General features: G+C 48.4%; 2 protein-coding genes and 1 long non-coding RNA gene across 5 annotated transcripts in view; 1 reads left to right on the forward strand and 2 right to left on the reverse strand.

Annotated features, from left to right (window-relative positions):
- Positions 1-12,832, reverse strand: part of LOC135279442 (hydrocephalus-inducing protein homolog) — a 31,510-nt gene extending 18,678 nt beyond the window's left edge. For 2 of the 3 annotated variants that reach the window (XM_064386831.1, XM_064386829.1), the window contains exons 1-15: positions 12,569-12,832; positions 10,760-10,876; positions 9,553-9,678; positions 9,181-9,300; positions 8,913-9,047; positions 8,513-8,712; positions 7,453-7,577; positions 6,681-6,882; positions 6,089-6,272; positions 5,633-5,732; positions 5,032-5,150; positions 3,797-4,020; positions 2,855-2,922; positions 1,897-2,132; positions 1,063-1,163 (exon numbers count right to left, since the gene is read on the reverse strand). In XM_064386831.1, the coding sequence (XP_064242901.1) occupies positions 1,063-1,163; positions 1,897-2,132; positions 2,855-2,922; positions 3,797-4,020; positions 5,032-5,150; positions 5,633-5,732; positions 6,089-6,272; positions 6,681-6,882; positions 7,453-7,577; positions 8,513-8,712; positions 8,913-9,047; positions 9,181-9,300; positions 9,553-9,678; positions 10,760-10,831 (2,012 nt within the window). In that variant the 5' untranslated portion in view covers positions 10,832-10,876; positions 12,569-12,832. The remainder of the gene's footprint in view (positions 1-1,062; positions 1,164-1,896; positions 2,133-2,854; positions 2,923-3,796; positions 4,021-5,031; positions 5,151-5,632; positions 5,733-6,088; positions 6,273-6,680; positions 6,883-7,452; positions 7,578-8,512; positions 8,713-8,912; positions 9,048-9,180; positions 9,301-9,552; positions 9,679-10,759; positions 10,877-12,568) is intronic. The other variant, XM_064386830.1, reaches the window with a different exon arrangement.
- Positions 12,833-16,691: 3,859 nt separating this feature from the next.
- On the reverse strand, positions 16,692-20,465 carry LOC135279620 (uncharacterized). Its single transcript, XR_010346850.1, has 2 exons — positions 17,805-20,465; positions 16,692-17,722 (listed from the first exon to the last, which is right to left on the reverse strand). It is a non-coding gene; the product is annotated as an uncharacterized LOC135279620 (long non-coding RNA).
- A 1,006-nt stretch (positions 20,466-21,471) lies between these two features.
- On the forward strand, positions 21,472-25,948 carry LOC135279447 (peroxisomal coenzyme A diphosphatase NUDT7-like). Its single transcript, XM_064386839.1, has 3 exons — positions 21,472-21,740; positions 23,120-23,278; positions 25,123-25,948. The coding sequence occupies exons 1-3, from the start codon at positions 21,474-21,476 to the stop codon at positions 25,504-25,506; spliced, it is 810 nt and encodes a 269-aa protein (XP_064242909.1). The 5' UTR covers positions 21,472-21,473; the 3' UTR covers positions 25,507-25,948.
- Positions 25,949-27,686: the final 1,738 nt, after the last annotated feature.

The raw sequence follows: 27,686 nt of genomic DNA on the forward strand, positions 1-27,686 counted from the left end.
CTCCAAGAGCATGCAATGGAGTGTGAGACATTTGTCAAATCTAATACATTGGAGTAGTAGAGTAGTCCTACAGTAGTCCAGAGCTGTCTTGGCAGTTTTGCCCCTTCTTTGCCCAAGGACACCTGCAAGGACTCCTGTAGCAGTCCCAGTGTTCCATGAGCTCCAGGGGAGCCTTTCCAATGAGGACCAGTGCCCACCCACGCTCAAGGAACACAAGACTCGGTGTATCAGTGAAAATTACTCCCTTTTCTGCTACAGCACTGTTGTCCTGCCTGAAAACTGAATCATCTCTTCCAGCAGTGGAGGGCACAAGGCCCGCTGTGCAGGTGATCAACTTCTTCCAGTTCCTACAGCTCCCTCAATTCTTCACACTGACTGTCCCCATTTGCACTTGCTTGACAAAACGGCAGCCCAGGCACTGCCTGGATGGCTCTGCCTGGGAGAGGGAACGGCACCAGGAACTGCATCCCTCTTGGCATCAAACTGACACCCACAGCAGCACAGCAGGATGGAATTCTGCTGCACCAAGAATGACTTTTGGTCTCAACTCTGAGAACATTACTCAAAAGAGCCAGAGGGAAGCAGCAAAACCTGAGCTGACCTGCCACATCAAGGACTACAGTCCTCTTTGTAAGATCTTTTGCTCTCCCCACTCCTGGCTGGAGCCTCTTCCCCACTGCACTGCTGAAGTGAACCAGGCCCCAGCTCTCAGCAGGCTGCTCACTGTGTTCCAAACCAATGCTGCAGGGGGGTCACAAGCCACCACAAGTTCACCACTTGCAGGAAGAAGGACAGGCAACCCTTTGGGAAATTTGTTCCAGCTCAAGCACCAAACCCCAGGCCAACAATTCATGTTATTCCTGCTCCCTTTAGAAAAAGGCCTAGGGCCATGCCTGGCTGCGAGCAGGGAGCGTCTCGCTATGGGCTGCTGTCCTAGCACAGTTCTCATGTCTAGATGGGCACATCCAGCTCATTAAGCAACACTTCTCCTTTGGAGCTGCAGCCAGGCAGTGTGCTGGATGCACGAGGAAAGACAAGCAGGTGCAGGAAAGGTGTTGGTACCTGGCTGTGAGGGGCAGTGCCAACACCTTCTCGCCGACATCATCCACGTCCAGCACCAGCTGCAGCTTGTACTTTCCAACAGTGTTGGAACACAGGGTGACCTGGTAGAAGAGAAAAGAAGTGCAGCAAGGATTTGGTCACTCCCAAAATCTCATCACCCATGTGTGCTGGCCTCCAATTCGTGTTCCATGGTAGACAAAGGGAGGGTTTTGCTTTCATTCTTCTGCTGGTCCATAAGTAGAGCAAAAGTCTTTGAAAGTAAAAAAAGCCCTCTGGCAATGTCAGATTTGCTAAGGGGACTAATTTTTCACCTGACTACAATAATATAAATGCAGGAGAAATCTGTTTTCTTGAATGGAATGAGTCCAGCTTTACAGCAGGAAGCTGAGGGCAAAGTGTGGCCCAGCCCATGCCCGGCATGGCTGCAGAGTATTTTCTGTCCCCACTGAAGATCCCTGCACTGAATACAACTCATCTGCTGCCCAGGAGATGAGAAACCAGACCAGGAAGAAAAGAAAACTGCTTTCTACAATGATAGCTCTTGCTTTAAGACCAACCTTTAGTTTTCCTTTCCTCTGCCCACTTCCAATCAAATAAATCACTCTCAAAAACACAAGAATGGCTTCAGGACTTGACCATATGGCATGTGATCTCAGCGTATGATTTTGGAAACAAAACAGTGCTCCTTGAGGAACATCCCGAGTAAGCCAGCTAGCAGAGGCCTCACAGCAGTGCAGATCTCTCACTCCCACAATGATCAAAGCTGGCACCAGAGCTAAAGCCCTCCCACACTCCAGTGAAGCTTCAGCCCCATGGGCTGGACTCTTCCCATACCTTGATATCCTGGGATCCCAGGGCACGGACGGTCCCTCTGCAGGGCCTTATGTCAAATTCCCTTGGCCTCCTAAGACCTTGAGCTTCCTTCCTCCAAGACTGGCTACTGCATTTGCGTATCTGAGTAGAGCTGTAAACACTGGGCTCTCCCAAGCCATCCCCAGGAATGTAGAGATGAAAAGATATGGGTGTCAGGGAGGTGTTAAACAGGCAACAGTTCAAGGTGCGAGGAAAACCTAAGAAAATGACACAAATATCCATTTAGGCATCAATATCTCATGATTCCTGGTGTGAATATCCTGGTAGGATAAAATCCTGTGCTTGGATTTTACTTCTTTGTTATCTGAACTACAGCTCATTGCAGTGGATCTATGGCTTGGCTGGCCAGCTATGTGCAGAGGAGACATCTCCCAGCCTGCTTACCAACAGTCATTTAAACCCGGATGGGGAGAAAAACCCAACTGCAGGCACAGCCCAGGGCTTCTCCATGCCCATCAACAGTGACTCCAGCAGGGAGGCAAGAGAGGCACAAAAAGGATGTCACAATCTCAAATGCCACTGGGGTAACCGCATGCAGACATCATTCAGCAGCACAGTTAAAAGAAACAAAGATAAAATAGCTGCCCCCAGCTAAAGAAACCCTGGGAATGAAATCAGATTAAGCAGGATGAATCTGCTATTACAGAACCATATTCCTGCCTGGTGCCTTTCTTTATTGTGCCACTTACTAAAAGGGAAACAAGAAGTGGCCAAACAGTGATGCTGACTTTTTATTCCTTTGCTCCTGTTTGATCTCATGATGGCAAAAGGGTACCTGAGGCACCAGCAGCCCTGGAATTAACACCCTGAAGAGGCTGTGGTGGAGGAACACGGGTGATGAATGCTCTTAGGTTCAAGTGCTCCATTTCAGCAGCACTCCAACCTCTGAGGCTGTGGTGCCAGCCCAGGGCACACTCACCAAAGGAGACGTCACCGAAGTCGAGGGCGGACACATCGAAATGGAAAGTCGGGCCCATCACGTAGCCCCTGCGAGGACAAAGGCAGGGAGGCAGTGCCTTTGTTAAAGGGAATCACAAAGGGTTCAGGGCTCCTTAGGGAGAGGGTGGATAAAAGCTGCTGCCAGAGCCACCCTGGATTTCAAATCAACCCAGCACCCTGTGCTCAGCACAGAACCCATGTGGACAGGAGGCAGCCAAAGCAAAATGGTCAGCAGCTGACAGATTAGCTGGGACAGGCCTTGGAGCTGAAGTCTTTTACTTCTCCTATCATCGCTTTTCTTCTTTTTTTTCCACCTCTACCCTTTGCTGAGTGAGGATTGTATCCTTTGCCATGGCACCAGCCCATGGGATGGTGCCCAAGTCCTTGGGTCAGTTCCTGCTGCACAGTTCCCTGACTCCCACATCAGCCCTTGCCTGGCTGTGCAAAGGAGGCACCAGAGCACTCTGTGCACAGGAGTTGGGAGCACAGCTTGTCCCCACAGCATGGATGGCAGAGGTGAGGCTGCTGCTGCCCATCTGGCATGGATTATTAACAGAAGTTTTTACAAACACTGCTGCTGGTGCAGAATCCCCCAGGCTGGCCCATCTCCAAAGCCCTGGAGGCTTTGCTGGCTGTTCAGGTGGGACATCCCAGAGCAGCTACTGCCCAAAGCTGATCCATCCCACTGCCTGCCATGGCCCAAGGCAGAGGGAGATCCTTGCAGGGAGGAGTCATTCCAGCTCCTGGGTACCACACAGGCCAGCAGGCACCCCCACACTAAAGGGATGCCAGAGCCAGAGCCAAGATTAAGACCTCAGGCAACACCTCTTTTCTCTGCTCCACCACAAAATAAGGTAGATGGGAGATGATTACCCAGAGACAGCTACAGATGTGCCCACCAAGCTCCCAAAGCCCTCCTCACCTGATAGTGAAGGTCACAGGCTCAGGGGATTCAGACACATCAAAGCAGAATTCTTCCTCAAACTGCCCCAGGATGGTGGGACAGAAGGAGACACTGATGGCCTGGAGTGTGGAGGGTGCCACGATGCCCTCCTGGGGCTGGAAGGTGAAGCAGGAGCCCATGGCTGTGCTTGGAGGGATGAGTTTGAAGGGAGCCTCAATAGGCCCATTGTTGAACAGGACCGCCTGCAGCAGCAGCAGAAAAGCAAAGTGGAAATACATGAGGAATCTTCCTTTCTTACAGAAGTCTGAGTCACTTTCAAATTAAACTATTAACACCTGTAAGAGACAGAAGATGCCCTGTGCTGCTGCATGGTAGAAGCAAAAAAATACAACTTTGAAATACAACTTTGCATAGCTTTGGGTTTTTCATGCAAAGCACTGACAGCTTCACATAACCAGAGTCACTCTGGGGTTTTCCCACTGGCAGAGACGGTCCACTTAGACCTACAGCACGGAGGGGCTGCTCAGCATCACCGAGTTCATTCACAGCTGGCCCCAAGAGCAGCACTGGGCATCCCAGCATTACCAGTGACATCGCCACAGTGATTTCAAATGTGCCCAACCCCACCATGGGCAGGGCACATTCAGCTTCCATTGCAGCCCAACCTGTTTGCAGCAGGAGTGGGAGAAACCAGAAGCAAAGATGTAGAAAGTTCCTTTGCTTCCTTCCCAGAAACACTTTGCCCTTTCTAGAGCCAGAGGCTGAAGTGTGCTGAGGGACTGGTCAGCAAGGGAAAGCACTGCCAAGTGCTGTGACCAGTGCTAGGGTGGGTGGCTTTCCTCTGACTCCCACGAATATGCAGGAGGGACATGACTGAAAACTGTTTGCAATGGGCTTGAACTCAAATGCGGCCAGTTTGTTCCTGCTGCCTTTGGACAGCCTGAGCACAAAGGTGACTTGTGTCTGGGACTGGAACAAAAGCCTCTGAACATGCAGCTTTTTGACCCAGTGTTGCTTTCATGTGTCACGCGGTTTTGCAGGAAGCCTCCCAGCTGATCTCCAAAGAAGACTGCCCAAAAGAAGGGACTGGGGTTTCACAAACAACAGACACACCTTTCAGACCTCACCCAAAAGATCGAAATTCCAAGAAACCCCACAAAATGGACTAGTATCACAACTACCCAAATTGCCAGGAATTCCACAGGGCTCACTGCTACCCTAGGAGCCACCAGGATCCCAGCCCTGCTGCTCACCTCATATCTGTGGGTTACTCTGACAAAAACCTCCCCGATGTTCAGTTCCTCAAACTGGAAATGGAGCCGGGGCCCGAGGCCTTCCCCTGTGAGGAGCAGGGGCATCCTCTTCTCACGGCCTGGGGAGAGATTTCTATTTCAGTACAGTAATTCCTTCTGCTATCCTGCATTTTCCAGGCTGCCTTAGTGCTAGTCCCTGACTCTGAGCTGCATGATGTCCCAGGAGAAGATATGGACCCTTCTCTTCCCTCAGGAGATGCAGTACATCCATAGAGACCACCCTTTCTTCTACGTCTATGTTGAGAGTGGAACTTTAGGAAATGCCAGAAATTTTGTTCTTCCTCCTTCTGGGTGCAACCTCAGAGTGTTTTTCCCAAGGGAGGAGGAGCACACTAAATACAGGCAGCATTCAGAACAGCTGAGAGGGAAAAAAATCAAAAGAGAGGAGATGCCCTGGAAGCTGCAGGGACAGTGGGCATGTGCCAGCACTGCCCTGCTGACCACACACCCTTCCCAGCAATGACACAGGAGCCCAGTGACCTGGGGCAGTATTTGCACCTCGCCTTCACTGCACTGAGAGAGGCAGGGGAAGCAGCTGTACCTGAGATGTCACAGTAAACTGCTTGCTTATAGACCCGGGCTTCCTGGGGCTCGAAGAACACGCTGACTTCAGCCGAGCAATTCGGCCTGATCTCACCCTCCTAAAGCAGAAGGAAACAGCAAAACATTTCTCTTCAGACATCACATTTCTGGTTCTCAACCACAGTCCTGTAAGCCGTTATTTAGAGCATCAGTGACAAGCAAGGAGTGAGTAACACTCATCAATAACACTGACAACAGAGTTTGCAAGCTTTAGTCAGGCTCCTGCTGCCTGCCAGGAGCCCACAGGGCAGAAATGCTTTTTGCCACCAGATCTCTGATCTCACTAGAATCCCAATGACTTCTCTCTTGGCACACAAAGCCAGCTGAGGCAGGGATCAGTCAAGTGACCTTACTCAGGGATGAGGAGGAAGAGAAGGAAGACAAGCAGGAAGGCAGGTTCTCAGCCAGCATTTACCTTCGGCTCAAGGGAGAAAACGTCATCATGGCACAGGATGCCATCTTCTCTGATCTTTGCCACCTCACTTTGGAAGCTGCGGGTCAGAAGAGCAAGGTGTTCTTGGCAAGTGATGTCCACTCCGCGCTCCTTCAGAAAATCATACAACTTCTCCTTTTGCTGCCGAAATATCCTGGGATACTGCCTGCAGGCATAGGAAAGACAAACCACAAACCCAGCAGGCTGTTTAATAAGCCACATCTTTGCAGAGAGAAGTGGAAGTGCAGGAGCAGCTCTGCAGCAAAGGGCTGACCCTGAGCCCAAATGGATCAGAGAGTCAGTTGTTCACTCCACATTTGCAAGCTCAGGAGAGGTTTCCAAAGCCAGCAGCCCTCAAGAGAACCTCGTGGCTCAAAGCCTCTGCCACAGCTGAGGCAGAATCCACCAGCCACCTCAGGCAGCTTTTCCTGACACACAACTGTTTGGGGAGCCAGGTAGAGATGGGATGGTTTGCTTACCCTAAGCCATTCAACAGCACCAGTATCTCCTGAAGCCATATGTTAGTTTTACCCTTGGGCAAGGTATGTCACTGAAATGGATCTTTCAAACCTACCTCAGCTCCAGATGATGCTCCTCTTCCTCAGTATCAACAGCCTTCCACTGGAAGCGGGCTGTGATATCACTCTGGTTGTGGATGCACACGGTTGCGCGGTTTGACATGCCGATGTACGTCTTCTTGAGGCTCACAGTATTCCTGCCCAGCCTGATGGGGACATCCACAGCTCTTCCATGAAGGCTTGTGTGGGTCTCTTCACCTGGAACAAGCAAAGGGGAGTCTTTGCTCAGCTCACTGGCTGATGGAAGCACAAGGAGCAGAGCAAACCACAGGCAGCAGAAGAAAGTGGCACAGCTTTTAGCTGAATGAGCAGTTCCATGGATCAGTACATGTATCACAAGCTGAGAGCTGCATGTGCCCAGCATGAGGATCTCCTGGACAACCTGCCAGCATTTCACCCTCTAGAACAGACCCCTAGCAAAGGCTCCCTCATTTCCAGAGCTTTCAAACCTTCATTATTCCCAGCCAGCTCCTGGGATTCATCTGGGCTCAGACTTCAAGCTCACCATTCCTGTTGCAGATGAGTTTTTCCCAGGCGAAATGCAAACAACAAATATCACACATGCTCTCTAGAAATGCCATTTACATTGAGCTCTACAAGGATCAAGATGACAAACTACATGACTACAAACTAGATGACTAGAAAATGAACACCATGAAAACTATCATCATCTCCCTCTTTAAACCCACGGCCACACCAGCCTTTCTGCTTAGAAAGGGCTCTGCTCTGAGGGATGCACAAGTGCCCCGTGCAGTGCCCAGCACTCACCTGTGTCGTAGTGCACGACAAGGGACCCGGAATGGTCCCCAGTCTTCAGTGGCTGAAATTCCACTGTCACCTGCATGGCACCACCGACATCCAGAGTTCCCGTGGCCGGAATGACAGAGAAAGGGCTGCAACACAGACATAGCAGGACTCTTGGTGGAGATTTGGGGATGTTAGCCCTTCTGCAGCCCAGTTCACTTCTGCTCACTTGTGCAAGCAAAGAGCAAACCAACCACACTCAGCAGAAGACAGAACAGACAGGGTCAGAAACAGCTACTGACTCTAGAGTGAGGAGATCCAGTCCTCACAAGAGCCTGTGACCTCATCTCCCCCATACTCTCTGCAATTAGGCTCAACAGTCATTTACATCTGGCTTACTTTCATCAGGCATCAGCTCTCCTTACTGACAGGGCTGGGCAAAAGTATGGCCACGATTACACCAAGGACCAAGTACTCCTGACATAATTTAGAAACAGAGCTGACAAGTGAGCAAAGCTGCCAATTTTGTCACCAAGTCTCTCAAAGCACCATTCATCTGCACTTTTGGTAAATGCTGTGTTCAAGGAGACTGGTTTCAACTGAACTGGTTTCCTTGCAGATACGATGTCAAAAATGCATTACTCTCTCCAGTTCAGCCAACAGGAGAAACAGTGATTGTCTGCTGAGACTGACAGGAACAGCACAGGCTGCCCACAACACAGCTCACATGAGGCATCTGATGCAGGGACCACTGGAAAGCCTCGTGCCTGTGGCCCCCCAGAGAATGGCTCTGTTTGCTGACAGTGCTGAGTCAGCATTTCAGAAGCTGCTTGTGCTCAGGAGGGTGCAAGCCAGCTACCAACATGTTCCAGCACCCCCCAGGAAATCTGGGACAGAGACAGCTCAAAGGCTGCATCCTGCTAAGAACACCGAAAGCAAGAGCAGCTGCCATCCATCCTGCTCACTTCCAGCCAGGGCTGCAGGGCAGCAGCTCTGATGCTCTGCTTCCTTTTGTTGCTCTTTCCCAACTCTGCTGTCACCCAAAGGTGACATCCTTTGCACAAGGAGAGATGAGCTGCCTCACCTCTGGGTGCTCAGCTGGTAACGAGCTAGCCGGTTACCGACATTGCGAACCAGCAGAGTCTTCTCACTGCTGTACTTGACCGGACACGTGGAGAAGTCCAGCTGGTCAGGGAAGTCCAGGATGGCTCGGGGACCAATGGCCCGAATTGGCACAATGAACTCTTCCCTTTCAGTGGTGCAGAGGAGCTTGTGGAAATAATCCTGTGGGGAAAAGAAACTGTCTCAGCACAGAGCATTCATCCCCATCTTAAACATGGGCAAAGTATCTCCCAGTTCCAGATCCTGTGCAACTCCACCAAAACCAGCAGAGGTCCTCAAAACCCAGGCCAGATGCCCTGAATCCAGCCCTGCAGGTCCACTTTCCACTGAAGACACCAATCTCTTGGGACCTCCAGACTCACTTTGTTCTGCCCAGGGGTGAAGAGGACGCGGACAATTGCGTAGAGGCCCGGTGGCACCTTGCAGCACACGTCATTGGGGCCCACCAGCTGGAAATAAGGTGAGCTCTCCAACGTGACCTTCACCAAGTGAGGAACCTGCAGGACAGACATGGAATGATGGTTTTGCCACTTGTGGAGACAGGTGGACATGCCCTGGTGCCATCCTTAACCACCCTTCTCTGCTCTCCTCTCCCAGCGCAGCGTTAAACCTCCACGTCCCAGCACTTACCTTGTCCCTGTTCCTCAGAACCACCGGCACTTCATAGACCTCACCAGGGGTGTAGTTCTGAAACACCACCTCTGGTGGGCAAGGCTGAAATGAGCTCTGCTCTGGCTCAGCTGCCAAGAACTGCAAGGAGAGGCCAGACACAAGAGAGACAGGTTCAGCTGCTGGGAGGAAGATTCTGATCTGATCCCCAGTGAAGTACAGACTCTGGGAGAGCACGTCTCCCCAGCCCACGCTGGGCAAACAGTGGCTCTTCCACCTCTGCCCTGGGCTGATCAAAAGCTCCTGGACCACACTGAGCAGGCTCAAGCCTTGCTGCTCTTTTGGCATTCTCCTCAATTATCACATCAAACAGCAAGGCCAGGGAAAGGCTACCTTGTGATGAGAGCTCTCATGCTTGTCTTGAGGCTGGACAATCTGAGGCAGACTCAGCTTCTTAGCTTTGGCCAGCCTCTGCTTGGTGCTGAGAGATACCTCCTGCTGGAAGGCAGAGGGAGTCAGCTGAAAGGCAAAAAAACAGCAAGAGTCTCAGAAATGCCCATGTTCTTGTTCACTTACTACTGATGAATAATTTGTGATCACAGCCACCAGGACAGTTCTGGAAGCCCTGGAAGTTACCTGCTGAAATACTTAGCACCAAGAAATTAATTATACCGAGTGCAATACACACACTCCAACCACATGGCTGTATCCCCTTAGTCTCTCCGTGATTTGATGTGACATGTTTGGGGATTTCTGCTCTTTGGGCATTTGTTTCCTCCTATGTTTCACTGGATTGAGGCAGTGACCTTCCCAGAGAGTGGGGAGGAGCTCTCAGAACTGCCTGAACGCCATCCCTGCACAATACTCACAACTCACAGCCAGGAGACAGCGCTGCTGGCTCAGTCCAAGAGAAGCAAGAAAGAAAAGCTGTGCCAAGAGTGAGGTGCACAGGAATGTGTCCATGTTTTTGTTCTTCTGTTAATTAGCATTTGTTTTCTCTGCCTGGGCTGACAGAGCCCTCCACAGCAGAAAACAGAGGGATCTCCTTGCCAGAGCCTCAGCACTGGGGCACCTTCAGCCAAGTGAGCTCCAGACAGCAAGGGACCTTTGTGGCCCTGACTGCAGTGCTGCCTGCAGGGCTGGATCTGTGCCCACCCAGGAGCTGAGAGAGAACAGCTGCTTTGGAAGCTCTTCTGGCTGGGACCAGCCGTGGCTCTCAAGGCTTTGGGCAGAGTTTGAGCTCTCCCCCCACATGCCCAGGTGCCCAAGGGCAGGTTGGTCAGAGCAGCACAGGGCAGTGCCCAGCCTGACAGAAGGAATTCCTGTGGCAAAGGGCAGGCACAGAAGCACATGCTGAGGGCTTCAGCTGCACATTGGATTCACTTGGCTCCCGTGGCACAGCCAGGCAAGGCGCTGGGCTGTCCCTGAAACATCACACAGTGTTCCCTACTGCACCAGGACAGCCCCTACCAACAGGAGCACGGCACAAAGAGCTGGGCAGGGGCTCTGCAGCTTCACAGCACTGCTGGACAACAGGGGCAGGGACACCAGGGACACCAGGGCACTTGCCAGCCTGAGCACAGCCCCAGAGCCTACTCACAGTGTTAGGCTTCAGTCTGTCCCTGAGCAAAAGACGAGGTGTTGGTATCCTTCCCGAGAATCCAGACGCCATTCTGAAGGGAGGATGTTGCAGATGAGCGACAAGGCCTCAACAAAACTGGAAAGAACAACAATGCAACTCTGAAAATCTAGAACCCAATTCATGGCAGACTCAAGGGCTTTACTGGTGCTGAAGATTTTATATGATTTGAAAGTAGCTAAGTGCTTGTTTGGCATAAGTAGCTAGTATTGTTAGGCCTCTAGCTGGACTTTATTTGGACTAGATGATTACCTTGTGCAATTCAAAGATGGATAATACTGAAACCTGGAGCTAAAGTGCTAAACATTAATAATACTTAGAACAGACAAAGCTGTAGCTTAAATATTATTTAAGAACAGCTTGAGTGGACCTCCTCTTCTTTAGGCTAAACAACCCCTGCTCTCTCAGCTGCTCCTCACTGGACTTGGGAGAGACTGGAATGTTATGGCTCATGGCTTAAATATTGCTATAAAGGACTTTTTGCCCATTGTGACAAAACTGAATAAAGAAGCTGAGACCACCCAAGCCCACGCTTCCCTGAAAATGCCTCCTGACTGGAACTTGGGACTGTGAGTTCAGCCCCGCAAGGGAACTTGAGACGAGATAAAGGTGACACTATTGTCCTATTAGCTCAGGTCTGGGGACAAGTGAGTAAGGCTGAGGGAGAAAAATATATCCACAACAAAGCCAAAGCCAGCAGCTGTCCTGAAAATCAGCTCTGTCTGCCTTCAGGCTGGGCAAGTCATAGCCACAGACTCCTCTGCTGAGGCCAGGTTTGCACACAAACCTCCCATCAACAGAGGGGCAGGAGGGAATTTTGGGTGTGTGGCACAACCTCTGGTAAGGGGCAGTGGACACCCATCCTCCCTCACACAAACTGGCTCAGCTCTAAAACCCCCCACCCCCAGAAGGCCACATCCAGGGGACATTCCCAGCAGGGGCAGCTCAGGGGGTGTCACAGCCCATCAAAGACCCCAAAGTGCCCCCAGAGCCATTCCTGAGCCCTTGCACCAGATGACTGCATGGCATGCAAAGTAACACAACAGATCTGAAAATCCACAACCCAATTCACAGCAGACTCAAAGGATATACTGGTGCTAAAGATTTTAGATTATTCAAAACTAGCAAGAGACAGAGCCAAACTTGTCCCACCCCAGGGAGGCACCTGGGCAGTCCCACCTTGCCCAAACCTGCGTTAATCCATTGCACTCTTACATTTTGCAAGACCTCACCACAGAGAAGACCAGAAGAGGACTGGATGGGATGGGATGGGATCCATGGAATGGTGAAATTTTCTACTAAATCTGTCTCTGTCACTCTCTTTCTTCCCCCCTTCCCAGACCCCTCCCTCCCCCCTCCTTTTTCTATTTCTTTCTCCCTCTCTCTTCCTCACATTTACTGTTACACAAAATCCAGACTATTGACTTTGGCATATGGTCTCATTTTGCACCTTAATTCAGGGAACATCTTCTTAATGATTTTAATAACCAGATCATAACAACCCACTGAAACTTGAACAGAACTCATTCACCTATAAGTAGTTTAAATAAATACTATAGGGAAAAATGTATAGACTAGTATATTTAGGAAATGTTGTATTTCTTCAGTGAGAAAAAGCACCATCAGTAGACCATCTATTGTTCATCCCCTCAGCTGTACATGCCACCGAACTGGAGACTGGCTTTATCCCATCCTGTATTTCCCTTTGGCATTCTCTTTCAGAGCACAGATGGGACAAAACCAGAAAGTAAAACTTGAGCCAATCTTTACCTTCAAACGAAATTCAGGACTCCCTGGCAGAAACCAATGTTCTGCGAGTTCAGGACTCCCTCACAGAAGCCAATGTTCTGCGAATTTAGGAGTCCCTCGCAAAGACCAATGCTTTGCGAGTTCTGGAGTTGCTCGCAGAGACAAAATCTCCGCGAACTCTCAGCACTCGCTCACAGAAAACAACGATCTGCGAACAATGCACTTGGCGAATCGCCGAGTGCAGCCGCCCGAACGCGCCGAGGCTGCGAACGAGCAGCCGGGGCCGAGCTCTGGCGCTGAGGCCGCGGCGCCGTCACAGACGCTGCGGGCCCGGCGCGGTTACCGGGCAACCGCGGCACCGAGCGCGGGGCCGGGCCGCGGGATTGGCAAAGGACATTGGCACTTTCCCTACTTTTTATATTTATAAAAGTTTAAAATGTGGTGATAAAGGCACCTGTGGCAGGTCTATACACTGCTCTTTGCATAGCATCATTATTCTATCCTGCCTGGAGCCCCAGCAGGGGCTGAGGCAGCTGCAAAGGGGCTCAGCCTGGAGAAATGGAGGCTCGGGGGGCCCTTCTGGCTCTGCACAACTCCCTGCCAGGAGGGGACAGCCGGGGGTCGGGCTGTGCTCCCAGGAACAGGCACAGGAGCAGAGGGAACGGCCTCAGGCTGGGCCAGGGCAGGCTCAGGGTGGGCTCCAGCAGGAATTTCCCCATGGAAAGGCTGCTCAGGCCTTGGCAGGGGCTGCCCAGGGAGCTTGGCAGTGCCCATCCCTGCAGGTGTCCCAGGAAGGGCTGGAGGTGGCACTCAGGGCTCTGGGCTGGGGACAAGGTGGGCATCGGGCACAGCTGGGACTCCATGGGCTCACAGAGCTTTCCCAACCTTGATGATTCTATGAGTCAGTGATTCTGTGAAGGCATGATTCAACATAGATTTTAACTCTAAATCTATCATACACAAATATTACAAAGGTCAAACTTCACATGAAAGAAATTTAAGATTATTCTTTAAGATTGAAAGAAACATCTATCAATGTTGCATACAGGTAAAGCCCTATAAAAGAAGAGCCTTGTTCCCTTGTAAAATGATGGCTCGGGCCTGCTACTTTGGCTAAGCACAGCTAACAGCTAGCCTGACAAGTTCCTGTGAGAAAGGAATTTGCACCTGTGAGAAGAAAGACTTCTACCCACACCTGCTATCCAGGAGACAAGAATGTAAACCTCATTACAGAGGAAAGTTTCTCACTGACACCTATGTTAGCATCTACTAACCAATGAACTGAATTGCACTAAGTTACTAACAAATTAAAATGAAACACAATGCCTTTAGAAAACCACATAAATGGGAGCTGTGAAGAATAAAATCGAGCTGTTGCAAATGAAGAAATAGATATCTTGCCCATCTCTACAGCCACATATAAAGACAGCATTACATGAACTGCCCTTGGGTTTAACCTCTTCAGTGAAAAATCAAACTGGGCCACAGTTATTGGTTCAAGTTTCCTTGTCCTTGAAGATAATTCAAAAGACTTTATAGATATATTACTGCTTATGTAAACTAAAACCTTCATGTTAACATGTAGAGATATATTCTGATTATCATTATTGACAGGCCAATGGAAGAGAAAAAATAATCACATTTGGTAGGCTGACTTCTTCCCTCTAATGCCTGGCATTTCTGGCTGAGATGCCAGACTCATGACCACACTGCTTCTTTTCCAATTAAAGATGATGCAGAGTTGGGAGAAAAGCTGTGCCTCCAATCAGGCCTAGCCTTGTCCACATCTAGTAAAACTGGTATTTCTGAGTTTGAAGTTTCTCAAAAGACAGATCTTTGCCTTGGAAATGCAACTCTCAGTCAGTGACTTTGTTGGCAGAAGGTGAAACAAAATGCAGCTTGTGTGTTTTCTGTGTTTATCTCTTGGTGGTTTTCTCCTCTCGCTGGGTGCGGGTTGTAGGGTTTGCTGTGTGTTGCTGCTTTTCCCCTGCTCTCTTCCCCGCAGTGTTTGCGGAGCAGAGGCGCAGCGGCCCCGGCAGGGCGGTGGCAGCCGAGCCGGGCCAGCCCCGGCGGGCTGGATTCACGGCCGCAGGGCCCTGCTGGGAGAGAGGGATAATGAGATGATTGGCTCTGGCAGTTAAGGGATGAATGGTGTGTGAATATTGAGAGAAGCTTTACTGATGTATAGTTATGTTATTGTAGTTTACATGTCCTCTGTTCTGCCCACAGTTTCCCTTTTCACGGCGCCTTCCCTCTCCCCTGTGGGCAGCATAGGCCCTGCTCCAGCGCAGAGCTGCTTGAGTACCTCTGTCTGATGAAGCCTTACCTGCTGTGTTTGTGTGCCTTGAAAACCTGTTGCTATAGGGTTTTTTAGTTTATTTTGTTTTCTCACTAAATTTTAAATTTTTTATATAGTTTTGCAGTTACTGGAGAGATTAAAAAGCGATAAATACAATGCCTTATTACCTACCAAATTTTAACATGCTCTGATTTCTTTAACAAGAATGCTAACAAATCTGCCATATAAAATGATGCCAGATACAGTCACAAAAAGCTGTTGGGTTGTTCAGCAAGATACTAAATTGCACGCTATTATATTTATTTCCCAGCAACCCTGCACTTTAAAAACTCTCACTGAATTTCTGTTTCCATGGAATTTGCAGTTACCATGGGTTTTTCTCATAATTGATTTACTCATAATTCTAATATGCTTCTTACTACTTTAATCCATCCAGTACACCATCATGCTGTTACTTCACTTACGGCTTATTCACCTTTTAGTTGTCTTTTTGTGTTAACCTTAGACTAAGTCACATCATGTCATATCTATAACTTTTAAGGATGTTCATTTTAATTCTGTTAAAATAAGGCCCAATATTGTGATGCTCAGTTACATTCTGTTACATTGAATAAGGCTAAGATTTACTAAGTTCATTTTGGTAATTTTATTTTTGTTAAGTTTCAGTATTAGTAAGTTTGAACCAAGTTCTATTCCAGTCTTTTATGGTTTAAAATATGTTTGGTATTAATAGTAATTAACTTCGCGTTCTCTTGAGTGTGCTTTTTGTTCTGCTAAGGTGATAATGAAATTATGTCTATTAATTTAAAATCCTTTTAGGAATCATAAATTTTTCTAGTCAGATGTTCAGTGTTTTTCTTTGTTGCATTTTTTTGTAATAAATACATAATTGTTTCTATTACTGTTTTTATAGCCAGCTTTTCATATGCTTTACCATCTTTTTGGTGTAATTATCCACAAGACATGTGTCATTTCAGGATCCGTCTTTTGTTCTCTAACTGCTCGTGTATCTCTCAGACCAGACTACCCCTCTAGCTGGGCTCTGCACTGTGGCTCCATGGTTTGACCCAGTGCTGTCTCATGAGTTTTCTGCATTTTTCAGAGTTCCAAGAAACAGTATCTCTCAGCTTTGTCAGAAGCCTCCTCTAAACAGATGGTACTGTGACATCTACTCTAAGTATTAGTATTACAGAACCACTCCAACAGTTTGCTGTGTTTAAAACACCTCTATCCTGAGGAAATTCTGGAAGAGACAGCTATTGGATAGTTCATCGATCTTTCACCCTTTCACACCTTTACTCCTAAGTGCTACTCCTAAGAACCTTGTTTTAAACTACATTTAGGGAATTCTCTCCCAGTTGGAGAGAATTGGGCTTGGGCAGTGGCCAGGCCTTATCTCTACTTGGACAGGAATTTGCCAACAGACACAAATGTTTTCTGCATCAAAACTAGATTCAAGTCACTTTGACTTAGCAGTTTGACCCTCTACACATGACCTCCCCCTCCACACAGATGACACACAGTCATTGGGGAACATCATCATCTGACTGCCCCCTCTGCAACTCTGCTTTGCATCTCTAGCTGAGATGACTGAAGATTCCTTTGGAAGCAGGGTCTGTCCAAAGGTCCCTCAGGACCTCTCAGCTAGCACCAGCACTACTAGCAGTGGGGGACACCCTCCCATTCCTTGGCCAGGAGAGCGGCTATGGCTCTCGCCTTGTTCAGCACGAGACAGCAGCAGGCAGCACAAGAGACAGAACAGACTGCAGCTGGGGCAAATCCGAGTTTATTGAATCCACCCAGGATCACAACACCTCAGACGAGCCAACCAATAAAGACCCCAAACTGGCACCACGCAGGGGATTATAAGGAGGGGAGCAAACAGGGGAGAAGTGGGTCTTTAGCCCAACGGGAGCACAGGGGGGAGCGGGGAAAGGTAGATTGTCACCAAGGGAAACTAATAGGGACAACCTCGGGGAGGGGCCCCAGCCCCTGAACCAATCACTCGATGCCCTTAGTAGAAGGTTCTGGAGAGAAGGGAAGGGTTGCCGAGTGATGGACAGGGCACTGGGGAGGGATTTGAGGAAAGATACAATGGTGACCACGGTAACAGGGGAGGAGGAAGGGTGACTGACAACTTCAGGGAGGGAGGAGAGAACCAGAGCACAGCCATTGCAACAGAGGGGAGAACAGAACAGTCCAATATACAACCCAATACAATAAAAGCATGGTAAAACAACATCCTTTGGTCTCCACTTTTTTGTTCAGGTTTCCTCACCTTCTCCTCAGGCTTACTGGTCTTCTGACCTTTGTTTCCAGCTGCAGGATGGGACTTGTTTCCCTTTTGGGTCAGGTAACTGCACGGTACCCTGAACCCTGTCCCAGTAGGAGAAATTCTGCTGTGATGACTCCTACATCTGAAATCTCAAGATCAAGTTCTTCTCCATCTCAGCTGGGTCCTCTGGGATTTCAGTTCCCCCCTTCTTTGGGGCTTTAGCTTCCCCCTTCTCTGGGGCTTTAGGCTCCCCTTTCTTTGGGGCTTTGGTTTCCTTTTTTCCTGGCACTTTGGTTTCCTCTCTGGGATTCTGGTTTTCTTCCTCCCTGGGGCATTAGTTTCCTCGCTCCCTGGTTTTGGATGTTGCTTCCCCACAGAGACACCCTTCTTTTCCTTCTTCAGCTTCTCTAAGGCTTTGTCTCAGGGAGTAGCTGACACGTGAGGCCTCCCCGGTCAGCACCACCTCGTAGCTGGGGCCTCCCTCCACGTGGCACAGCACCGTGACATTGGAGATGGTGTTGGCATGGCCACAGAAGGTGAAGGAGACCTGCTGGCTCTCTCCTGGCTGCAGCACACCTGACAGTGGCACGATCCTGAAAGCCTGCATGGAAGACAGGAGAGACTGAGCTGTGGAGCATGGAAATGGATGCAGAAGAGCATCTTGGAGCAAAGTGCAGCTGTACCTGGAGGGGCCTATTCCCCAAACACAGCCAGAATCACCCTGATCTCATCCTGTATCCATGCCACTGACCAGTGCAGGGACCATGGGGAAAATCTTCTCCCATACACACGGATCAATGAATTAATTAGTGCATTACATGAAAGTGAACGGGGATGTCTCCTGGCAGTAGAAATTCTCTAATGGCACAACTTGCCTTTAAAAAGCATTTCTTACTGTTTTTAGAAAAGGAGGAGACTCAGAGTGAGATCTCTTGGAGCTGAGTGAAGGACTCCAGCCCAGCTCATCTGACTCCTGAGGCTCTTCCCCTCTCTCTCTGATTTAAATGCTGCTTTCTCAAGGTGCTACAGCAAAAGCTCCTCCATAAATTTCCTATGCACCACCTGAGGAGTTCCAGGGGGAGCAATGCCCTCCATAGGTGCTGCACAGCATCCTTGGGCAGCCCTACAGCGTGTCCTGCACAGCCTCTCCAACAACCAGCTGCTCCAGCAGCACTTTGTGATGGGCCTGCAGGGATGGGAGGCCCCTGTGTGGCCAATGCTGAGGGCCACCAGTGGCACTGGGAGCTCCAGCCCTGCTTGCCACACTGACAATGTGCAAGTGAGACACACTCCCTCTTACTTCCTCTGCTTTGAGGGGAGTGTGTGGGAAGTCCATGGAGCACCTGAATTCCTCCAAGCCTCCTGGGAGCTGAGGGTGTTCAGGAGTTTGAGGTGGCACCTGAAAAACAAGCCATTTTCTATGCTAGGAGGAAGAGACAGCCACTTCCAAAGTCTCAGTTTGTAAGACAGCTTCAGGGCTACTGTAGGAATGTGCCCCCTATTGATGGAGTGACAAAACTATCCTTTGTCTCCCTAAAAAGGAAAAAAGCCCAGAAGTTTCTTTCCCAGATATGGTATAATTGAAAGAATAGACTCAGATAAAGGTACACACTTTACTTCAAAAAATTTCATATTCTATATGTGTTGTATTAGACAAAAATTGGAAATTCCATACCCTGTGGCACCCTCAAAGCTCTGGAAGTGTGGAGAGAATGAATGCTATCCTTAAGAACCATATTACCAGATTAATTATTGAAACCAGATCAGCATTATTACGGATCAGAACTGCTCCAAGAAAGGACACAGGAGTTTCTCCCTATGAAATGTTATTTGGGTTACCTTATCTGGGAAGGAAGGAGGGTTTGCCAATGGCTGAAACTAATGACTTATATCTCAGAAATTACTTCAGGCAATTGCACTCTCTCTCACAGATCTTCGAAGAAAAGAGTTGTTATTGTTACCCCAAACATCACCTCTAGACTTTCACATACACCAGGTAAAACCAGGAGATGGGGTTCTAATTAAATCTTGGAACGATGATACCTCAACAGCAGCATGGGAAGGTCCCTGTCAGGTACTTTCAACAACTGGAACAGTCACCAGGACTGCAGAAAAAGAACCTCTCAAGTCAAAGGGCCAGTGGAAGCTGCTCCCCAAACTTGGACAGTGGTACAAGGAAGTGACTCTTAAAAGTTAATCTTCAAAAGATGATTTAATAGTGAACAGTCAAGGGCAGAACTGGACAGACCTCTGTATTTGCCACCAGAGAGCCTTTTGCTCCACTCTGGGCTGCCATCCCTCGGGTGTTGAGCAGTGGGAATATAAGGCAAACCAGACCTTGACAAAAGAGGAATAGGAAATGATGATTTAAGACTCTGGAAATTGCTGGATGGAGTGTCATGGCGTCTGTGCCTCACCTCTACATCCCTGCAGTGTGCTGTTCTAGTGCACAGAACTCAGGAAGCAGGTGTGGATACCGAGGAAGGTAATCTTTGATGCTGCAGTTACAGTCTGAGGTTTGCATCATCTGAGCAAGCACGGATGGAACTGCTGATGGAGGCACTGCACACAAGTGTATCTGCATCCTACTTGACTTGACTTGGAGGAGAACTGTGGACAGCAACGTGAACTGACAAATCAGGAACTTTTAAAGAGACTGAACTTAGCACTGACCAAATAAAGACTGATTAGTCTTATTTACAACTACTTCACAAAAGGAGCCAGTTTGTGCTGACCAGACAGGGTCATTAAAGCAAGGGCTTCAGCAATAAAAGGATAATAAAAAGAAAGGGTGGATTGTGAGAGACAATTGTGACATTTTGCTGAAGCCAAAAGGTTGTTAGGTTAGGTGTTAGTTCTGTGTGGTGTTTGGATTGTTTGGATTTTTCTGGTTGGTTCATTGAGTGTTGCTGTGAGCTGGGAGAGGGGTGGAGTTGAAGACCTGACTAAAAGAAGTAGGATGAGAGGGGAGGGTACCATACATTTACAGATGACACCAAGGTGGGAACATGAGTCAATCTGTTTAGGAGGGCTCTGCAGAGGGACCTGGACAGGCTGGATAGATGCGCCAAGTCCAACAACATGAAGCTGAACAAGTCCAAGTGCCCAGCCCTGCATTTTGGCCACAACAACCCCTGCAGGGCTACAGGCTGGGGACAGAGGGGCTGCACAGTGCCCAGGCAGAAAGGGACCTGGGGGTGGGGTGCTGGTCAGCAGTGACTGAACACGAGCCAGCAGAGCCCTGGTGGCCAAGACCAAATGGCTCCTGGCCTGGATCAGGAACAGCGTGGCCAGCAGGAGCAGGGAGGCCATCCTGCCCCTGCACTGTGCACTGGTGAGGCCACACCTCGAGTGCTGTGTCCAGCTCTGGGCCCTCAGTTTGGGAAGGACCTTGGGATGCTTGAGCACATCCAGAGGAGGCAACGAGGTTGGAGAGGGGCTGGGAACACAAACCCTGTGAGGAATGACTGAGGGAGCTGGGGGTGCTCAGCCTGGAGAAAAGGAGACTTGGGGGAAACTTCATCACTTTCTACCTGAAAGGTGGTTGTAGTCAGGTGGGGCTCGCTCTGCTCCCAGGCAACAAGTGACAGAATGAGAGGGCACAGTCTTAAGCTGCGCCAGGGGAAGTTTAGGTTAGATGTTAGAAAAAGATTCTTCACTGGAAGAGTGACTGCACGCTGGAATCGCCTGCCCAGGGTGGAGTCACCAACCCCGGACATGTTTAAAAAAAACTGGATGTGGCACTCAGTGCCATGGTTTAGTTGATGAGGAGGTGTTAGGTCATGGGGTTGGACTAGATGATCTTAAAGGTCTTTTCCAACCTAATTTGTTCTGTGATTCTGTGAAAAGTTGGTGGTCGGGAGAGAATGGAATTTCCTGAGTACCCATCCAATGGCAGAGGGGACAGGGACTGCCCCAGCCAGGAAAAGGTATAAAAAGCAGCCCCTTCCTCGGGCGGTGGGTATGTTGGCCTCTTGGGCAAGGGAGGCACACTCCTGGCTCAGCTGAATCGTTACTAATAAGCAGTTTTCCTTTGCTTCGACCATTTGTCCCCATTGAATTGTGCCTAAAAGTTAGTGCATTTCTAACACCGTGGAGGGGGAATAAGGTGATCTTTAAGGTCCGTGTTCTATGGTTCTGTGACTGGGCACGACTGCGGCCCTTTCACGGTCCTTCTCGCACCGCGGTGCCGGAGCTGGGGAGGAAGCGATGGAGCCGCCGCATGTCTGGGGCAGCGCGGGCCCGCGGCGGCCAGGACACGGCCAGAGCGGGACAGGGAAAGGGAACGGGAAAGGGAACAGGAAAGGGAGCGATGGAGCTGGCCGGTGCCGCTGCCGGGGCGGGGCCGGGCGATGGCGGCGGAGCGGGAGCGGCCGGGCCCCGTTCCCGGGCCCTGCTCAGGGCCCGCGGGGGGTGAGCGGGCCGCGGCCGGACGGTGCCGGTGCTCCGCTCTGCCCGCTCCGGGGCACGGCGCCCTGGAGAAGGCCCGGCGCCGCCTGAGGGAGTTCGATGTCGGGGACAGGTTCTGCCGCTTGCCGCTGCCCCGAGCCGCCGTGCTGCTGCCGCTCCTGGTGCGAGCGGGGCGGCTGCACCTGCTGCTCACCGTCCGCTCCCTGCAGGTACCGGGGCTCCCAGGGCTGCGATCCTTCCTTCCCTCACGGGGAACCATCGCCGTGTGTGCCCCCAGTGCCGCCCCTCGTTCCCCAGGGCACGGCCGGCTGTTTTTACACTCCTGTCCTCCTGGTGTTCGCCTGCCAGGAGCACCGCGGAAACCCGTGACAGGAAATTACCATTGTGGGCAATGATGGCTTGCTTAACTGAGGAAACTGACCGTGCAGCGCAGCTTTGTTAAATGAGGGGTTTCAATCTGCAGTTAGTATTACTCTTTTCTCCCTTTAATACATAAAAGGCAACAACCCAAGGCTGCCAGAACTCTTTCTCCAGCATTTTGTTTTCTTTTACAACTCTTGTTTTCCATCCCTGTGTCACATTAACTGCCTGGACTCAGGAATCACTTTTTTCTGTTGCTGGGTCTTGCTTAAGAAACAAATACAGTTCCATAGCTGATGCAGTGATTATAAATGTGTTTTTTACTGATCCTTGATGCACAAGCCTACTACTGCAATGTACTTAAGGGTATCTTAGAAATAACTCCTTTTTTGATACAGTCAAGAGGGGACAGTCTTTGATGCAATAACTAAATAATTTAATTCGTAATGAGTCAGCTGAGTCGGGTGTGTGTCTCCCTCCCCAGAGGCGAAAACACACCCACTCTTGGCAGTCAAATGGCAATCTTTTATCCCCTTGTGTGGCTGAGGGTGATCCCTGTCCCCTTTCCCATTGAATGGCTACTCAGGAACTCAGGCTCTTTCCAGACTGCCAACTCTTCCGTCCTTTCCCTTCTCATCCTTTTTTCTTGTTCTGGTCATGTCTTCAACCCTGCCCCTCTCCTGGTTTCTCAACAGCACCCAACAAAACATATCCCAACTATAGATAACAACAAAGAGGAAACAGAACCAACCATTTTCGTTCTTCTGCTCCGTAATATTTTTGGGCTGAAGCAAAATGTTATTTCCTCTCTCATGGGTACATTATTTGTGTCTTTCAAAAGTTTTTGCTCTTGGAGTATTTTAATCTTGCTCTGCAAGTTGTCTGTCTGGATTCATCTGTCATTTATGCAAACAAGATGATGCAAAATGTGAACTTTGACATAAGTAGAAGTTCCAGTATGGATTACACAACACTGTACAGCTACAGTGTATTTTCTGATAGTGAGGGTTTATGGATTAGCAGGGGATAGCCTCAGAGTTTTCTTAGGTAGCTACTCTTGCTAAGGGATGCTTCTTCTGGTCTGCAGAAACCTTAACCACCATTTCCAGCTTCTTTGACTGGAAAGATAAACATAAAGGGATGCTGCAATACCAACATGCATCTGTGTGGGTCCAATAAGAAACATAAACCTTGCTATATTTAACAGCAGTACTCCTTTACATTCTAGCTGAGAAGATCACCAGGGGAAGTGTGTTTTCCAGGAGGTAAAAGGGAAGCCACTGATAAAGATGACATTGACACTGCTCTCCGAGAAGCTAAAGAAGAAGTTGGTCTTCAGCCAGAGAAGGTGGAAGTCATCTGTAGGCTGATGCCTGGAATTGATAAAGTAAGTCAGCATGTCAGCACAGAATAAGTTTGGGTGGTTTTCACTTGTGAGGCTGGCAGTGACCTTTTCAAACCTGGAGCTGCCAGGAGGCGCCGCTTCTTCACGTGCACAGCCCGTGTGTCCAGCAGAGCCCAGGGAAAGGGTTCTTGCTCAGAGTTTGGTATTTGTGAGACCAGCTCTGGGGCACCAGTCAGTGACTCTGGAGTACCACGCTGACAGCGCTGCCCTGGCGAGAGTTCAGCAGAGAGCCACGAGTGCAGTCATGGGGCTACAGCGAGTGGGTGATGAGCAGACAGGCTGAGAGAGGTGGGCTTGCTCAGCTTGAAGGCTGCCAGGGGATTTAGCTGCTTTCTTCTTCTGGGGAGTCAGAGGATGATACCAGAACTCTTCTTGAGGCAGTAGACACAGCAGCAGCATGGACTTTTTGATGAGATGCAAGAAAAATTCCTCTTCACCATGAGGTCAGCCCAAAAGTGGAGCAGATGTTCCTGGCAGGCTGTATAATCTCCATCCCTGGCGCTGTGCAGAGCTCACTCACCCAGGCTGCTGTAGCCTCACAGGTGTCTCCTTTGGTGTCTGCTGGCTCCAGGGCTGTGCACACAGAGAGGGAGCACCAGAGGGGATGTGCACCAGGATGGTGTGCATCATCTTCCTCCAGCAGGGAGACTCCCAGAGGTGTCTTTGGAGTGTAGGTCACCATTTGTAAATTAACAGCTTCTCAGTTTCAATAGCAGTGTTCAGTATTACATAGGATCAGTTTTCCCACAGAACAGAGGAATTGCTGTTTCAGAAGACTATTTTTGTTCACCAGGTGAAACTCTATTACTATGCCTCCTATTCTTTTATCTGTCAGCAGTACCCTCTCCCCATTAAAAAATAAATACCTACTTTTGATATTGTATTGAAAACAGCTTTATTTAACGACTTAAATTATAATTTCTCTACAGATGACCTTAGAACCACACAGTTCAGAGGCAGTGTGTAAAAAGGATCATATTTTCCGTGTTTCCAGCCAGTTACTTCAGTCAGTAGGAGAGATGGTGTGGGTTTTGGACCATGAGTATTGTGCATGTCAGATGATACTCTGCCTCCTCAATATGCACATTCCAGGCGCTTCTGGCTGGACAGAGTCTTTCCAGACTTGAATCAAATACCACAGGCACTGTTTTCCTCCTTTCTACAGGACAGTGGTCTTAATTAGTGTGAATAAGTAGAACTAGCACTGTATCCTAAAGAATTTTGGTGTTCTGTTGATGCAAACTATGATTTCAGTGATTTTGTCTTCCCATGGAAGAAATAAATAATGTGTTCCCATGTCCATAAATAATGTGTTTGAAAAAGTGTTACATTTTATGGCTAAATACACTGCAATAATATTTCTGTACCTATAGAAAAATACTTCCATATTCTGGAAAATTCCTGTATCTCGGGAAAACAATACAGAAATATGATAAAGGATAGGGAAAATTTGGAATGAAATCAGAATTAAAAACATAAATAAGGAAGACCCATGAGAGAAACCACATTTGTCTTTTGACTTCTGTAGAAGCCTTTTGAACTGCTCTGATTATACAGGATGAGCACAGTATTTGTAAACTAATTTTTGACAAATACAAAAATATTATTTCAAATTCTCAAAGTCAAATTAAATAGCTTGCCATTAGGAGACTAAATTGCATTGCAGTTAAAAATAGTTCATAGGCTTCTTGTACTCATTTTGTAACAATGCAATGTTTTTTTAAGTAATGAACATTTTTACTTGGTACAGACATAAGTGTTTGAGAGTTTAGTTGATTTTTTTAAAATTAACTTATTTATTGGGGATTTTTTCTCTCTCTTTTTAGATGAATAACTTGGTGACACCAGTTGTAGGGTTTATAGAGGATACATTCCAGGGCACTCCTAATCCAGATGAAGTGAGCGAGGTTTTTGTTGTGCCTTTGGAGTACTTTGTCAAGCCCTTGAATTACAAGACCTTCACTTATAAAACCTCCTCAGGTTACTCAACTCGTGTACACTGCTTTATATATGATGACCAGGAACATAAAAAGGCATTCAAGATATGGGGACTGACTGCCCACTTTGCTGTATTTCTTGCTCTTGTAATTTCTGGAGAAAGACCTACCTTTGAAGTGGATTATGATCTTGACAACTTAATTTCATCCTCTGAGAATTACTTCACTAAATTGTATGCATCTGTACATGAAAGAAAGAAGAGTAATCTGTGACAGCTTGGTCTGGCCATTCATTTACTTTGAAAGAGGAAAAAGGAGCTTGGTTTATTTCCTTTGTACTTCTTGTTTGAAAGCTACACTTGAATTTCTTCAGAACTGGAAATTTTTAAGTTGACAATCCCTAACTAGATTAATGTAATTTTTAATCTCTTTGAAGACCTGCGAGAAGCACACAATATTTTCTGTGAAACAGACTTTCAAAAGGTCTGTTTCAGTTCCTTCTCAGTTTCAGTGCCTTTGTTCTGTGTGTTTCTGTGCTTTGCTTTGTCTATAATGAGATAATGCTATTTGATGGAATTTGTGTCTGAGTTAACCTATGAAAACTTTTTGGGATCTGCCTCTTACATGTGCCATACGTGGACAACATGATTCATACAGTCTTGTGTGGTATCTTTGAGCACTTACAGAATGCACAATAAAAATACAAAAGGTTTCAGCTGCTTTCACAATCTTATTTTGTTTTCCTTGGGCTTGTGGAGGGAAGAGGGCAGGTCAGTATGTGCAATGAGTTTTGGTTAATTTAACATTTCTCATGAGGCAATTCCATAGGCTATGGAAAACTTAGGATACAGGCAACAGGACTGAAGTTTGTCCCTCACCATCTTGTTATCAAATCTCACTCAGCTGCTGACAGGAGTCTTCTCCAGGACAGAAAAGTGGAGGTGAGGATTCACGAGGACAACCCACCAAACAAAGAGCAACGCAGAGGGGTTCAGAGCCTACAAAACAAGGCACTGAAGAATCCTAAGAGACCAACAGCACCCAGGAAGAGCCTCTGAACATTCAGTGGCTGAGTGCTCCATGCCAAATATTCTGCAACCTGAACACAAGATGGAGCAGTATAAATTGGAGTCAAGAAGTTGTTAGGAAAATGAATCCACAAACATCAGAAGTTTATGTCCAAAAAGGACACAGAGGAGTCCTTTTATTTTATTTGAAGAAAGGGAGAGGCCATGGGGCATTCCCCTGGGATCTCTCAAATTTTTGGAGGACGCAGCCTCCCTTTTTATCCCAATTTCCCAGTCGCATTTCCCTTCTCTCTTTCCCCATTGACTGAGGTACTTGAGAGGTACAGACTTCCCAATACACCTGATACAAAAGATTTCCCTCTAAGGTATAACCCTCCCTTTTCATTTTTAAATCTTATGGAATTGAGGGGCTTTTCTTCCCTATTGTTTCTTTCATCTTTCATTGTCCAGTCTTCATTTATCAGCAAACCTAAAGTTTATTTGTAAAAGCAAATACCTTTTCCATTCATCAATCAGTGGAATCCTTCCCATTGTTTCTTTTATCTCCCCGTGCTAGTTTTATCTACCAGCAGAGCCACAGCTTCTTTGTGAAGACAAATCTGCTATTCCTCTCAAAATCAATTACCATGATAGCACAATCTGGCAAGTATGTGATCACAGCTAGAAATCCCCATTCCTTGGCACAGCTGGCACGTGTGCAATTAGTTGGGAGTCAGAGAGCTGCAAAAATGGGTGCTTGTGAGGATGCTCCTCTTGTTAAACTCAGAAGCAAAGTGGCACAATTTAGAGCAGTGATTTTCACTGTAGAATACTCCCTCTGCCTTTGGGAGTGCACCTCACAGAGGCAGCTCTTCTGGAGTATGAAATCCCATTACTGATGGGAAAGTGTGCAGAAGAGAGAGGAAGGGCATCGAGCCAAGCCTTGCAGGGTTCCCTTGCACCTGGCAAGGAGCAAGTGCTGAAAGGCTCGTGCCACCCTTCCACTGTGTCACTTGAGCTCCTTGCATGTCCCAGCAGCTTCCTGGTGCCTCTGACTGCAGATCCAGCTAAGATCCAGTCATGTCCAGAGAGAAAATCCTGAAGTAGCTCCATAGGTGCTTTGTCCCTGTGAGTTCTGCAATTCCAAAGACTGTAAACCTGCAGGATGTTCATAAATCTATGGGACCTGACGGGATCCACCCCAGGGTAATGAGAGAGCTGGCAGATGAGCTTACAAAGCTCATCTCCAGGACCAACAGTCCTGGCTCACTGGTGAGGTTCCGGAAGACTGGAAGCTGGCCAATGTGACACCCATTCACAAAAAGGGTGCAAAGGAGGATCCTGGTAATTATAGACCAGTCAGTCTGACCTCAGTACCTGGCAAAATAATGGAACAGTTTATATTAAGTGCCATCATGAAGAATTTACAGGATGGCCAGGGTATCA

Source organism: Passer domesticus, chromosome 12, assembly GCF_036417665.1.
Source record: "Passer domesticus isolate bPasDom1 chromosome 12, bPasDom1.hap1, whole genome shotgun sequence".
In the NCBI taxonomy this organism is placed as follows: Eukaryota; Metazoa; Chordata; class Aves; order Passeriformes; family Passeridae; genus Passer; species Passer domesticus.